This window comes from Lissotriton vulgaris, chromosome 4_1 (genome assembly GCF_964263255.1).
Source record: "Lissotriton vulgaris chromosome 4_1, aLisVul1.2, whole genome shotgun sequence".
Lineage (NCBI taxonomy): Eukaryota > Metazoa > Chordata > Amphibia > Caudata > Salamandridae > Lissotriton > Lissotriton vulgaris.
The window spans coordinates 1,207,747,769-1,207,763,919 of NC_141691.1; the positions used below are offsets into that span (position 1 = coordinate 1,207,747,769).

A 16,151-nucleotide genomic window follows, 5' to 3' on the forward strand; every position below is an offset into this window, starting at 1 on the left:
GTTATTTTAATTCCTGTCTGTGCAATACTTGTCCTATTTATAAAACCTGTAATTGGTCTCCTTTACCAGAATCTGCCAATCATTGTAGACACTCTCCTCAAGGTAATCAAGTGAACAGTATTTTAAACGAATTTAATTTGGTTCTTGTCGAGTCTGTCAACCCAAAAAAGGATTCTCTTTTGACTGTGCCCACTTTTTCTGGGCATGGTTGTTCCTCGACCATTTAATTTATATTTATTTCTTCTGGCCTCTTACTTACTTTGGACGATTTTGAAGTGTTTTGGGTACTACAAGTGATCATAACCCATTACAGGCTACCTTTTCATAGATTAATAACTCTGCTCCCTCTTACCACATTTTGTGTGGGCTGGTATGAGCTAAGGAGCAGGGATGCAGAATTCTCTAGTCAATTTTATCTTGACTTGATCAGAGATTGCACCTCAGAGATCTTTGAGTGTTTAGACGAGGGTGCTCTAGATGAAAACCATTTTAATCTCTTATTTTGCTATTTGCACTTGGGTGAGGTCCATCTTAACCTTGAAAAAATCCTATACTCTGGCTACTAGTGGGTGATTTGACCATTCCTGTTCTCTTGCTTATCGAAATCTCATGGAAGCCTTAAAGGAGAAACCCAGGGACAAATACAGAGTGATTTCTTGCCATCAGGCACATGGCCTAGCCATTAGGCATAGGAAATGCATGCTCAAGCAAGACGCTTGGGCCAACTTATTGTAGTCTTGTTCCTTCAACAATTGCTCCGAGTTTTGGGAAGTTGTTTACCATCCCCTTTTAGCATCTTCTTCCATGAGCACTATTTCTCAGACTGTTACTCCTAATTCTTAGCTTACACATTTTGTTTTTTTTCATGATGCCTCTGTTCATAATAATAGCTCCATTGATGGCTTGGCTAACGATGTCGATTGGTCCTCTAAATTCCCCATTAAAATGGTAATGGGAAGAGATAAGAGATGTGATAATTAGGCTTCCCAACAAAAAAGCACCTGGTCCAGACACTGTGCTGATTGACATGTTTAAGTCCAATGTTGGTTTATGGGCTCCACTTTCAATGCTTTACATCAATACTGCATTCAGACATCAAATTCCATCTTCATAGTCCAACCCTGTCATTGTTCCGGTCTTTGAAAAGGGCAGCAGAGATGATCCACTTTGTTATCGCCCTACCTCCTTAATTGACTCCACTGTCAAGGTGATTGGGGGCATTTTATTGAGTCAACTTTCTGAATGGGTCAGTGAACATCATGTTTTGCCCGATGTGTAATATGGTTTTCAGGCTGGTAAGGGGACGGTGGATCAAGGTTTGAATCTTTCTAGATCATATTCAAGTACACTAAGGCGAAGGCGGGTTCTCTTCATTTGGAGTTTATGGACCAAATATATGCCTTTAGATAAGGTCAATAGGTCGAGACTCTGGAATGCCATGTTGGACATGGGTTTTGATAAAACTATTTTGGCTTTTTTGCACAACTTTCACATCTCAGCTGTTTGCTATAGTCCCTCTGAGGAATGCACCACTACGTTTACCCTAAAAAGAGTCATCAGGCAGGGTTGTAGTTTACCACTTTTTTTGTTTATTTTAAATAATAACAATTTGGAAAAGGTTTTGTGTGAGGAAGGAAGGGTAAGACCTACCATTAGTGGGGAATTGGCCTGTGTCTGTGTTACTCTCTGCAGATGATGCAGTCTTGATTTGTAGAACCACTTTAGTTCTGCAACACCCCCTACTGAGCTTTGTAGACTTCATGGGCAAGCTTGACCTTACTACTAATTACTCCAAGTTGAATATTATGGTTTTTGGGCCCAAGAACACCAACCCCAGAGCTCATTTTGTTCATGTTAACCAACTTGTAAAGGTTAAGCTATTTCCCTACTTGGGCATTATTTTTTATTCCTCCTTCACTGGGCCCCTTTGGTTAATGCTAGATGTCTTGCATTTGCTAGAAGTGCTGCAACAGTATTCGATTTTGCTTCCAAGCTAGGGCACAAATGTACCGCCTATGTTAAAAATTTATCAAGCTAAGTGCATTTAAGTAGCATCCTATGGCACTGAGATCTGTGGGGTACTCTAATTTGTCGCATCTACAAATTATTGAGAACAGGTTTCTCAAATGTTTGCTATCTTTACCCTGCAATGTCCCATTAATGTGAATGAAGAATTAGATCTTAACTATGTTTCAGATTTAATTGAACTTTGTCCCTTTGTTTTATGGTTGACTGTTTGGCTCAAGAATTAACTTGAGCTTAACTGAACAATTATCAGAGATTGTTTAAGCCATGACTACACCTACATGATTCTGTGGCTTAATTATGTTAAGAATGTTTTCTTCAAGTTAGGTCAACCTGAATTGTTTCTTCAATCTGAAGCTTTCAGTAAGGAGGACGTTGCTTGGATTAAGAATGCTTTTTTGACTTTTATGCCCAATGAACGGGAAACTGAAGCTCTGCCCTTGCCCTTTGTGAGATCTTTTGTTTTGGTTCAAATTACTTTGTTCTTGGAACCTTATATTAATTACTGTCTGTCAAACACTCACTGTTTTTTGTTAACACGTTATAGGTTTTATTTAATTTATCACCTGTTGCGTGTGCCAAATGGCTGGACTGCGAAAGACATTGGTACTCCTTGCCTTTGTGATGGTTGCTCTGTTCAAGATACATTTGCGGGTTTCTAACGCGCTAGAATCGACTCCCGAAGGAGTATCTCTGTGCCATAGACCGCTGGGGAACCCGTCCTGGCTTTCCCTGTGAGATGGTCCCTACTGGGTATCTCCAAGGTGAAACCAGGCATCCCCGGCGTTTGTGGGGGGCCGTTGTGGAGATGAGGCAAGCTAATGCCCAGAGTTGCCGAGTGTGATCCCTGGTTAGAGAAGGCACCGAGGTGAGAATTATCGAGTCCGCTGACCCTGGTCCACGACCCTGTCGCATCGGGAATTGAGCCCTGGTCCCGGGCCGTCCTCTGCTCCCGGGTCTGCCACCTCTAACCAGTGAGCCACTCCACTTTGCATTTTATATTTGTTTGTCCTTTTTATTCTTCTGTGTGCAGAAGATTCTTAAAGCAACTTTTTGTTGGGATGAATTTTAGGTAAGCCAGGTCTTCCTTGCCACACCTATAGATGCTGACTGATTTCCCTCACAAGCCAAATGCAAAAGCATTGAAATTCTTACTAAAAGCTGCAGCTCCACTAGTCGTTATTAGCTGTCCCTCACAACTCAACTGAAAAAGAATTGAAAATCTTAGATTAAGATGCAGTTCAGCTAGTTGTTACTAGATGTCCCTCACAAGTCAAGTGCAACATAATTTACAATCTTAGATGAAGAAGCAGTTCCACTAGTTATTACTATGTGTCCCTCACATGTCAACTGCAAAAGTATTGAAACATCTTCATGATGCTGTAATTCCACTTGTTATTAGAAGAAGTCCAGCTTCAAATTCCCCTGCACCAAGCTGAGGGAGGGTGGTTTTAAGTATACACATTTGCAACCATACTTTTGCAATTTTGTTCATCTGTGCTTGTTTTCCATAGGATTAATTATTTGCCAAAGCTATTTCATAATAAAAAGAAAAAATGACAGATTTCAATAGTTTTTGTTTTTTAAAGTTAGTGATCGCACTCTCCAGGTTATAGGAACTTTAATTCACTGGTAAGTATACCTCGATAACATATGTTGGCTGTCTATGTTTCAGTAGGTGTGAGCTTTGTTGTGAGCTTTGTCTTTGAGTTGAGAGTAGTGTTTTATGAATACTGACAGTGATCTTACATCTCTCAAATAGGGGTGATGTTGTATTGAGCCAGGTTGCTTAGGCTTGGGTACAGTGACTATTGGTGACATCCGGGTAGTGAAACCGGTTACCTTCTCAATAACTCTAAGGTCTTCGAGTGCTTGCAAATTTTTACCCTACTTGAGACCTCAGATGGAACGGGACCCTATGATGTCTCAGGGAAGTGGGTGTGACAGACTTGTCTTTATGCAGCTTGATCTGTTTGTGTTGCAGTTTGCATAGTCCTTTGAACAACTGCGAAACTAAGCAAGTATAGGGTTAGCGTGGGACTTGTACCTGCTTTGTGAAGAATACTAGCTCAAGGTCTTTGACTGTGTGGCAGATCAACAGCATGCCTTTTCTTCTTTTCATGATACAAAACCTTTCTCTCGTAGCTTGCTTGTTACTCTTGATTTCCACTTCTAGGACCCCTCGAAGTGGTAATGGCTATGTGCCTCTATAAGTGTAGATCTTTGCTCTCGTATGGGAGAGTTGAGGGTGTGGCGTGATCATCTTGTATTGTTCTTAGTCTATCACATTTACTGATGCTCCAGTGATGATGATTGCCCTCACTGTCATATCTGAAATCTTTACTGTGCACATTGGGGTGGTCACGGCCTGCGATCCACATATCCTGTGAATGACACCACAAAACTTTCCTCTTCTTCTTTGGCATTTGTGCCTCACTCAGAGCCACTAGCTGCTTCGTGGTCTTGTGTGTCATCCAGGGACAGTTGTCAGAGTTCTGTGGCTGCCCTCCTGGGCTTGTCAGCAAGAAGTCTAGACCTCCCACTGCAACACAATTTCACAAAGTGATTCGGGTTCCTGCACCTTGAGCATGTTTTTCCATTTGCAATGCATAGGCCAGGCGTATTGTGTTCTAGTCCACAGTTGCCGTAGATCTCACTTTGCTTCGAAAAGACTGACGGACTCATTGACCCTAGTCATCGCTAAATGGCATCCACCTTTTCTGTTGTAACGCCAGAGGTCTTATGCGGACTCGGCCTGCGAGGTTGATAGTTTGTGAGATCGTTCCAAGGCAAGAATGTCATCAAGCGAAATCCCTGGCTGTCTTAGAATGAGCCGACAGGGTACCGTGGACCGGCACCCTTGAATGATCTGCGCTCTGATCTCTTCCTACTGGTCGTGGAAGGTGTACGTGCTCTCCAGCTTCCTCAGCCATGTATAGAACGTCTTCTGATTCGGTGTCTGTCTGCATGGCTTGCCGCAGTTTAAAAACATTGGAAATCGGGATTGATTTGAGAGTCAAAGTATTTGTTCAGCGCTCTTACTGCAGCGTTGAAGTCGTCGTCATCACCGATATCAAAAAGTTTGTACAGTTCAGTCCCACTGGTGTGCATAAGTAATTACCTTTTGACAGTTCCATCGGCCTCTCTCATGCCACAGAAGTAGTGGTTCAGTCCCCCTAGCCATGAATGTCGCCTAGGCGCTGCCGTGGTCGAAGCGTCCAGTTTACTGAAAGGTGGTAGTGGCATCACTGATACGTGGGGATAAGGACTCTGGATCGGGTGAGCTGCCACCCTATGTTGCTCCTAGTCACTCATGTCAGCATGGAGGTGTGAGCCAAGGACTGAACTGCTCTCCCTATTCACACAGGCAGGTTGAGGTCATGTTCATAGGCACACCATCGTTATTTCATGGTCCTCTGGGCTGAAGCGGGAGCCAAGTCTCTGCCCAACACGTCACAGGCCTATGCCTGTACGTTCAGGCCTTCCTTCATGCAACCGCCGAGGCAGACGCAGTCGGGCCATCTACATGCTCCGATAGGAGCAAGGAGGATGCAGCTGAAGATGCAGGTAGGCCACCAACTCTCTACACACGATTAGCCAGGGTTACATGCAGAACAGCACTGGGGACTACTACGGCCAGATCGCTGTGCCACAGGGATGTGGTGGGTGGCGGGAGCCAGGCGCAGTCCTCTGATGAGTGGGGCATGGCAGTTACTCTCACACTGCCATGCCCCGCGATATTGCTTAATCCGCCCGTTCACGATGCTTTTTTCCTGGTCGCGAACGCTGTTTGCATGTTCGGGGAGAAATTTCTTGAGAACACTCATTTTGAAAGCGCAAACACTGCTCTAGCTTGTGCCTGAAGGGCGAGAGAGAAGTTGCACGGCACATGCGCAGTTGCACCCCATTCAACCTGTGAAAATATAAATAAACACCACTGTCTATCTTAAGCCTTACAGAGCTGCTCATGTTTTCACACACTCCTCTATAATTCCATGAATAGTGGGGCACCACCCCTTATGCTCATATGTGCCAACCGGCCCTGCCTTTAATGTTGTAATGTGATTGATGTAGAGGTGTTTATTATTTTAAGATATCTTATCAGTATTATACAGGCCACGTCTGGCCACCTCACAGCACTGTAAGGAGTGGTGTACTGATCAAGTGTGATGAGGTAATCAGTGGAAGACATGACTCCATGACTATGACTCGAAGAACAATTCTCTCCAGCACTTTTCACTGCCATTCGCTGGGATGTGAACAGCAATATCGACCTTACACAACTGTCCAGAGTAGTGAATTCCCTAAGGCATGGCAGGGGCGCTGACAGGAAATATCTTTTTGTAGTTGCACTTTAGTGCACCTTACATTTCTAGCATACATGTACAATCTGTTATGGCAACTGTATAACACCACCTCTGTCTTTTTTTCTCAGTCCACAGGGGCCCAGGTGCAAGTTGCTGGAGATATGTTGCCTAACTCAACCGAACGTGCGGTGACGATCTCGGGCACGCCGGACGCCATCATCCAGTGCGTAAAGCAGATCTGTGTGGTGATGCTAGAGGTAGGTCCACTCTGATAAAAGTCCCACTACCCACTGAACTGTGCTTCTACATCGCCTTAAGGGCTACAAAAGTCAAAAGGTTTGAAAGTAACTAGGACAGCCTTCTGTTTTGGGCAAAACCTCCATTAAGTTATTTTGCCTGCAAGTTATTTTACCTAGAAATTCTATATTCCAGTTAAAAGAAAATGGAGGCAACATTTAGAGATCCCAAGCAGCAGCAGGCAGAAGCAGCAGAGGAATGTTAAGACAGGATAGCCTGGAATGGTAGGTGGTTCTTAAAGAATTAGTCACAGATGAGAGAGTATTCTCTGTGAAGAAAGCGATTCAAAAGCCAATGAGTAAGACAATGAGAGAATTCGAGTCAAGATAGGAAATGAATTGCTGATGCTCCATATGAGTTTGGCCTAGAAAGAAAACGAAGAAGAAAATGAAGGAAAGTTAGGAGGAATGGAAGGGTCACAAGGGGGTTTTCAATAGAGGGCCTACAAATATACAAGATGAGTAATCCAAAGAATATACCTGTGTCACGTTTTACTCTTGTTATGTTTTTTCTTCAGTCTCCACCTAAAGGTGCAACAATCCCCTACCGGCCGAAGTCTGCCTCCGGACCCATTATTTTTGCCGGGGGTCAGATGCGAGCGGACACTATCCTGACGGGAAACCATGCAGTCCTCGCCCAGCCTCAGCACACACCTGTTAGTGTTCACCTTTTACTCACTTCTCCTGGCGGTAGAGTATTACTGTGGCATTTAGCTTAGAGTGCTGCTTTAGAAAAAGAGAGTAGACTGAGGTATACATTCATCCCATACAGCAAAAGAAAAGAGTGAAATGCCTTGTTTTTACTTGCTCACAATATATTACCTTGTCCTCTGTTTCAATGAGTTGCTCCTACCACCTAATAAGCAGAAGCACAACAAAAGCCAGTCATGATTCCTGATGCAGTGGTCCAAGATTTTCCTGATTTCTGCTCAACAAAAGAAAATCTCCTTGTTTGCTTATTACACAGACCCTGCGATATTATGCATTAGGGAATATTTTGATTCTTATGTACATTCAGAAGTTACAAAAGCCATCGGTATTACCGAATACTCAGTCTCTGAGTATGGAACACTGCTGTGAAGTTTGGTTGGGCCAAGTTTGGGGGTAACTAGACAGCCTCCCTGCATGGCTTTCCCCTAAGTCAGGTGTATATAGGTTGAATATCAGATAAGCGAGGCCGCAGCCCTTCTTTCGGCCACAGTAGGTGTTCTTCTGAGGGGTGACGGTGCAGACTCCTGTTTTCACTCAGAAATGATCATGCAAGTAAAAGTTCATCACATATGCATTAGTTTCCAATATGCCCATTAACCAGGCTGCATTGGTTTGAGTTTTAATGTCTTTCTAACCGTAGTCTGTATATTTCTCGGCTTTTTATTAAATGTGAGTGTTCCTGACTTCTAGTTAATTTCACTATAAAAACATATGTCCTCTTGCTTCTCTGCCGCCTACAAGATTATATGTTTCTGGATTTCATCATTTTGAAGCAGGTGTCTTTTCTTGGAGCCATGACAATTACAAACACTTAGGCGAACAACTGGCATTTAAGCACACATGAGCAAGACATGGAGCTTGTAGTACTTAAGCGTGACTCTGAGGCCTGCTGTGACATTTGTTTGTGACCCTCTTGTTTATTCTAATGGTTGACACTGCTGACTGGCATGTCCTGAGGAAGTCAAACCCTGGAATACGGATTTTTGATTTAGTATTGATTATGTTTGCGGTTTCCTTCCCTGCTTGACTTGGCATATTTCAAGAGGCATTTTCCCTTTCCAATAACCATAACATTTGACTTTCAATTCAAGCAACTTTTAGAAAGTTCCTTGTTCCCATCAGGCCATTGTCTTTGATATTTGCTGACCCAGCCTTTCAGCTGCGACTCCCCAATCGTTTTCATCATCAAAGGCGTGTTATTCGGCCAGGCTTGCTCCAATTACATTTCGGGCGGAGATAAAACAAAAAGAACCTTATAACTTGGAATGGGAGGTTAGTTTTTAGCATTTGGGCTTGAGCTTTAACCATGAAGCAGTAGTGAAGCAGAATCCAATTTAAGATTGATTCAGGGTGAATGAAATTGGAGCAAAAAAGTCACGTGAATCTATCTTTCTTGGCTCAGTAACCGAAGAAAGCTGTGGGAAATAATACAGAGGTTTTTTAAGGTTCTAGACCACCTACTACACACACACAAATTGTCTTACAAATATGGCAGGAATCACAATACAAGGGCACTAATAAAAAAAAATCTGTTGCTTAGCTCAGTACATGAGTTATACTTTCTGTCACAAAAGAGGAACATAACCTTCATTTATTTTGTATTTTCCAGGCATTTGCAATTCAGGGGCAATACGCTATTCCTCATCCAGACGTGAGTCAAGCACCTGCTCATTTATTTCCACTCTCTCTTGCTTTTCTCATTCCTTCCTGATTCTGGCTCTCATTTCTCTGCCTTCACTTGCTTCCTCTCCCTAGCCCCAGTATCTCACTGTCATTTTTCTCCATTATTCTCTTCTTCTTGCACTCTTTTTCCCTGTATCCCACTCATTACCCACCTCTTCTAACTCTCTCTCTTTCTATTTGTCTCTCTAATTTTCCTTCTTTCTCTCTTTTTCTTAGCACCAATTTCCTTTTCTTTCTCCTTCTGTCCTTTCCCATGATTTGTTCTGGGCGCCATTTACTTTCTGTCGACAACGATAACGGGATTTATATTTAGAAAAACGTATTTTGGAATTTAAGCTAGTTTTGTTATATGTTGCTTGTAATAATTGCTGGAAAGTACATAAGCCCAGATACAAATTCAGTTTTTCTGTTTGCTTAATATGAATTTGATCAGGTAGAGGGTGGAGTTTGAAATTAAATGTACAAAAACGTAGATCAATTTAACATTAGCCATCATGTGTAGATACAAATACAATATGTTAACAATTAAAATGCTCTTTTCGTATAACTTTAAACAAGTATTTAAAGCTCTCTTTGATTGGATTGTTAGTTTTAGTACATGTAATATGGTTTGCTGTATTCTCAAATAATTCCAATTGATTGGTTAGTTCTAATTTCCCATCCTGCCCTGCAGTTGACCAAGCTTCACCAGTTGGCTATGCAGCATACCCCCTTTTCTCCCCTTGGGCAGACCACCCCTGGTTTCCCTGGTACGTACCCATGACCCCCTGGGGATGTCCTTCTTCTTATACCTTTGTTTCCCTTGGTCATTGCTTCATTTGTTACTAAATGTGGTCAATGGCCAATTTGCCTTTTCATTGTCACATGTTATGCATTGTTTTTGTTGTGTGTCTCTGTCCTCATTATTGATTGTTTTATTCACACATTTTTGTACTTTGTTTTGTACCATATACAGTATATTAACCTGGAAATGACAGTTTGCAGCATCTTTCTGACGTGCTGTATTTCTGTTAGTTCTCATGAAAAACGTATTACACACCACCTCGCTTGTACCCATGGATGTCCACATGTTCAAAAAATGCCAATGAAGAGGCTTAGAAATTGGAAATGTTACCATCTCAGGTTACACTTTCAAATATACCTCACAGTTGTTGCAAGGCTTCAGTCCAAATCGGCATAAATAGACAAAATGTCTCTGAGATATCAAAAAATTAGACGTGTTATGCGGCAGTTCAACCCTCAGTGTTCACTTAGTCACCTGTTACAATTTCCTGTTGCTCATGAGCTAACTGAATGTCAAAGACAGGGCGGGGGCAGGCCTGGAGAGCCCCACAATGTGAACCCGTTTCAAGTATGACCGATTACCGCTAGCGCCTGCAAGGACCAGTTGGTTCTGACTCAATATTTTGTGGGCTACCTACAACGGCAGCGTATCCACTGAGTCAATGAGAAGGCATGGAAATTAATTTTCAATATTCACTCCCAAAATATGGACTTTTTAGGACCATCTAATTAGCAGTGGGGACCAGTGTATTTTGCTGCCCTGGTAAAATTTGAACATGCCGAATTGGACTGCCGTTGGTTGGGACCATCACACCTTTCGGTGATATCAGAGAATGGTTGTTGAACGTTCTCCATACCACAATTACATTGTTACAGGACCTACAGTATTTCCTAAAAGCATCTGCATTTGATCAACATCGGGTACGAGCTTTGTGTGGCTAGTAATAACATTTTATCACATACACTATCCAATAAAATACAGCATTCAAAACCATCACGTTTTCAGTCACCTTTAAAAAATGCATCCACAAAATAAAAAAATGATCACAAGTGTGATGACTTATTTGATAAGACACTTATTTTGAGAAACGGGAGAGAGTAACATCATATTTTGGGGTAAGGGCTTGAGACAATTATCAAAGAGCAAACAAGTCAAGTCAAGTCAGGGACATTTGTATAGCGCACAAATCACATCCTAGGAGTCTCATGGCGCTTGCAGCAGTCTCTGACAGAAGTATTTTTGATACAGATTCAGTAAGGCCTTCTGCATGCACAAAGTTGCTTTGCGTATGTACAGTCTTTTTTTCATTTTCACTACCCAATGACATTCATTTAGACCCAAACCTGAGAATCCCAGCTCTCTTGCACGACTCATAGATGGACGGCAGTACTGAAATCTATCTACATGTTGTATATCATATCCTTACCACATTTTGCTCTTTGGATACTTTGGAGCTAAAAAAAAATTGTCCAATGTGTTTAAATTATCATTGTCGCATTTTGACTGCAAAATGAAAGAACATCCCTTCAATGACAACAGCACACTGCGCATTGGTTCGTCTGTGACCTTGAGATACAGAAACATTTCTGCAAATATATCATTCCTGACTAATGCTTTATATAAGAGCGCACACTTAATAAATACAACTTAGGAGAAGAAACACCTTTGCCATCGCTGAGGTAGTGAGTGGACACAAGGGCTTCGTATTAAATTGTGTGATTTAAATTGGATCCCATACACCAAAACGCTGGTGCTCTTCAAGAAACATGGTGATTTTGCTGCAATATTTTCTTCATGGGTACTCCTTACGTGGGGACAGACACATCCTAGCCTGTCCTCGTGCAACAATAAGTTACTTCCCCAAGTAGAAAATTTGCACCAGCCTTTCTGCGTTCAGGAATAACATTGCACTTTTACACATGTTCAAGTCAGAATTCCTGGCTTATCCGTGTTTATCTTCCAAGAATAGAACGCATTTGCTTTGGTAAAGGTACGAACAGGTCAGTTGTGCTTTACTGCACAATCAATGTTTCCATCGTGGAGCTATTCAATATGATTAATTATTCCCTGATATCCAAGTTATGGGCCACACCAAAGGCAAGGGTGCATGATTAGGGTAATGCATTGAGTTCTCTTCCCTTGGGACAGTGAAGCACTGACCCTGGCATGAAGCCAAAGAGAATGTAGCTTCAGTGGCGGCCACCGCCTATTTAAACTGGTAGGGCCGCCAGGAGGGGTGGTTGGGCAATGAAATAAAGATTGTTAAAAACGTACCTACCGCTCCCGCTGATGCTTCTTGCCACCTTGCTGCTCCTCTCGTCTGGCTCGGAAGTGAATGGGCCTCAAAGCACAGGCTCCCCACCTAATCCTGACACTGCTCTCTAGCATGAAAGCCGCACCAGATCGGTCTGAGCGGCCTCGTTTGCCACTCAGACAGTGCCGGAGAGCCTGTGGCTTTTCTCCAACCTGGCTCTGCAACACAGCTGGGTTGGAGAAACATAAGTGTGCATGTCTATTTGGCCGGCCTGAGATGACCGGCCAAACTGACATGTGCACTTATAAGTGCACACTACTCCTCCTCGCTTGCCATCCCGACCTTGCCCGACCCATACTCATTGCCCGGCTCCGACAGTGATAAACAAACTGATAATAACCTTGTGTTATTATCATTTTATTTATCATCTGCTGGCTCTGGGCAGTGGGGCGACGCTCCTCCGCTATTACGGAGAAGCGGCCCCTGTGTAGCTTGAAATGCAGTCCAATAACACCAGGGACTCACAGTGCTCCAGGCGTCAGTAAATCTACCCATTTGTACTTAAGTAGTTTATCCAATCGCTTCAATCATCTCTAAGTACTAATAACATTAAAAGCCTAAACTGATTCATTACAACAAAGAGCATGTAATATTGAGCAAGATGTATAAAGATCCATTCCCACACCTGGAGGTGTAATTTGCACACCACGCGGGTTCGTGAATAGGTGCGCAATTTGCAATTCAGTGTGTGTATTAATAGGTCACACTGCAACTTGTCCTTTCTTGGAAGGGATGCAAACAGAGCTGCCTAATGAATATCATTTGGGCAGGTTGCGGTTTGCAGCCTCCTACGATTGACTGTGAATGCAGAGATAGAGGCCTGCACGAGACATCTGACCTACGTCCCTTCATGTGCGCTCCCCAACATTAAGCAATTTTTTGGAAGAAGGCTTTGCCCGCTAAAGAGACATGCGCTGCTTTTTTTTTTTTTTTAAAGGAGTGCTTGCCGTTTCAGGGGACATTGGAGGGAGGATGCAGTGGTCCTGATGATAACTACATGATCCCACCAACACAATTCCCAAAAGGGATGCAGTCTTATGTTGGCAGCTTTAACTTTGCAAGTCAGTCACCAGACCAACTCGGGGTCAGCAACTGCTCACTTGCAGTCACAAATCATTGACACACACTTCCGCAACTCCTAAGGAGGAGAGGACACCCATTTCATGCTCCTCCAGTTGCGTTTTGAAAAGAGTCGCACAAGCCCTTTTGCAAGACAGAAAACTTTTCGACTTGTAACCAAGCTTGTGTACATCATAAACATCCCTTTCGCAGCTACAAATCCTTTGATTTTGCAAATTGAAGAGTTTGCAATTGCTAAAGGTCTATATCCAGTTGGTCCTTGGTACCCAATCTAGTGCAAACAGTAAATGTCTCATATTTTTCAAGCCGCAAAATGTGTTTTTAACCTCATAACGGATATGGAACGTCCAGCTCCAGTGCTGGACGTTCCATTGCAGCTATGAGGTTCGAACGTTCAATGGCCGACGGCAGCACTCCTGAGGTAGTGGTGCCGTCGGCCGCCGAACGTTCGAAGCACTTAAGAGGTTAATGGCCAAAATTATCTAAATCTCCAGAGACTGCACAGCATGATTTAATTGTATTTGATGTTTTAGCTGCCTAGCTCCTGCTGAAGGGGGGGGGCCTCAAAACATTTAAAGCTAAAATGAAACAAGTTGAACGCTAATACAGAAACAAAACCAAAACACAGTTAGACAATTAAAAATAAATGCTAGGAAGGAAGAGATCGTGTGGAAGATAACAACTTGCATGGGTGGTCACAGATAATATCCGTGGTGGGAGAGAGTCCAAAATATAAGGTCCAGCTCATTCCTGGCTCAAAAGCGGTGGAGTGGAAAATCCAATACCTGTGGAATCTCAGCTAGTAAGCTGATCGCGTCTAGTGCTGTGTACACCAAACACTTGGCATCTTCTTTGTAATATTTAGACCTCCTGATGAGTGCTTCACACGTTCAAGCAACATTTCAGTCTCAAAAGGAAATGAGGCAAATTTCCCATATCACAGTCACAATAGGCCCAAAAGGGTTCCTGCATGATTGCCATGCTCTAGTTCTTTAACCCCTTGTATGCTGGTGACGAACCCCAGCCGTCATGCTCCACAGTGCTCGTGTGCTGATGACGGCTGGGGTTCGTCATGGCCCGCCCTGTTCGTTTGTTTACCGCACAGCGGCGGAAACGGGCCAGCAGCGAAGGGGTTAAAGAAGTCCTGACTTTGGTTTTCAAAACAAAGTGCCAGTCACAGGTCGCACAGCCAGTGCACCAGTCCACACACACCCCTGGGATCAGTGTATGTGATAAAATATTGAGTCGATTGTCAAGTGACCTTTCCTTGCTTCATGTTTTCCTTGTTCTTTGCATTTTTTTATTGTGTTAATCTCTGATCCTGTATCCTTTCCTCCTCAAATGTTGGATGTCTGTAACTTTACTCTGTAAATGCACACTAATTGCCTGAATATCCTGTGCCTATTTCCTCCTCTCCTGCCATATTCTTCAAAACGTATGCAACTTACAGTATTTTGTGCCCTTTACAAGTAAACCTTCCTTTTTCCAAGATTTCTTAAACACCACTAATCCCCACGTATAATTTAAGTAGTTACCCCCAATTTTTCCTGCCCTGCTCCTCCTGCCATTCCCACCTTTATTTCTCTTTATCACATTTACTATTTGCCTTTTTTGGTTTCCTCAAATTTCCATTCTCTCTCCTTCCCCGTATTATAAGACTCCCAGCGTACAGAAGGGTCATACCCCAGCGCCATTTTGGTCATTTGAAGACTAGAACATCTGGAGATTGTCTGAAGCCAGAGCAATCTGACTTTTATGCATTCTCTGCAGAGGACTGGAGGATCACTTGTCACATTTGGTATCGGTTTTGGTAGAGGGCTGAACGTGCAGCTCAGAACAAGGCAAAGTCAAGCCAGCCCTCTTTAGACTTCTGCGTCCCTTTATCGCCCCTCCCCCATTTGCTGTAAGTTCTGTACTTCTCTTTGCTGCTGTCTTTGTTCTTGGCATAGTTTGGCCTTTTTTTTAAATGTTGTTTATTGTGTCTCCGCCTCCCTCTTCCCTCACCCCTTTCCAAACCCTGTTCATAATTTGCCCTCCCTCCCTTTCTTTCCCGCCTGCAGGACTGGATTCGAGCACTCCAACAAGCTCCCATGAAATTACGATTCCAAATGACGTAAGTGGCACCCTTAAGTGATCAGCAGCATTGCTGAATGTGCAGTGTTGCATTTCCAATCAACTGATAAAGAGTTTCACTCATTATAGCACACTGATATTTGGGAAGGGAAGCATCCTTCACCATGCAGTCAATACCACGTAGTGTCTTTGCAACGCAGTCCGTACCACGACTGCGACATTACAACACGTTCCTTTAGCACGCAAGCCATTACAATGACTTGCTTTAGGGAACATGGTGTTGGACTGGTGTTGGATTTTAAATCCAATACCTTCCCTACTGATACACCAACTGGAGTTGGATTAATAATGTATATTATTCCAAAGCCTAGCGCTTCCCTAAAGCGTGTCATTGTAGCAACTTGCCAGCTAAAGGATCGCATGGTAATGGCACAGTCATGGTACTGACTGCATTGTTAAGCCACACATGGTTTAGGCATGTGTGGTTCCATCATACAACCATTTGGGAAGAACTTTCTGACCTCTGCTCCACCACACCAGTATATACGCAGCCCACATACAGGAGATTAAAAGAAAGACAGGCAGGTAGCTAGATGGAGAGGTGGGTATGTAGTAGATAGATAGATAGATAGATAGATAGATAGATAGATAGATAGATAGATAGATAGATAGATAGATAGATAGATAGATAGATAGATAGGTGTGTAGCAGATGGCTGGTGCTCTTTGGTGATTAACCACGAGCACTCTACCCCTGTAGAAGTTGATGGCACAGGCTGGGTCAGAAGACCTATCGTTATGTGCTCTGATTGGCTGGGTAATAGAACAGTGCTTCCAGTTATATTTGGGGAATCACCCTAGAACAAGAGGTCGGTAGCA

At 43.1% G+C, this 16,151-nt stretch overlaps 1 protein-coding gene across 2 annotated transcripts in view; it reads left to right on the forward strand.

Moving 5' to 3' along the window:
• Positions 1-16,151, forward strand: part of LOC147723043 (poly(rC)-binding protein 3-like) — a 2,582,273-nt gene that overhangs the window by 2,527,587 nt on the left and 38,535 nt on the right. For both annotated transcript variants that reach the window (XM_086965416.1, XM_086965417.1), the window contains 5 exons: positions 6,461-6,589; positions 7,147-7,284; positions 8,949-8,990; positions 9,696-9,771; positions 15,261-15,313. In XM_086965416.1, coding sequence (XP_086821542.1) covers positions 6,461-6,589; positions 7,147-7,284; positions 8,949-8,990; positions 9,696-9,771; positions 15,261-15,313 — 438 coding nt within the window. The remainder of the gene's footprint in view (positions 1-6,460; positions 6,590-7,146; positions 7,285-8,948; positions 8,991-9,695; positions 9,772-15,260; positions 15,314-16,151) is intronic.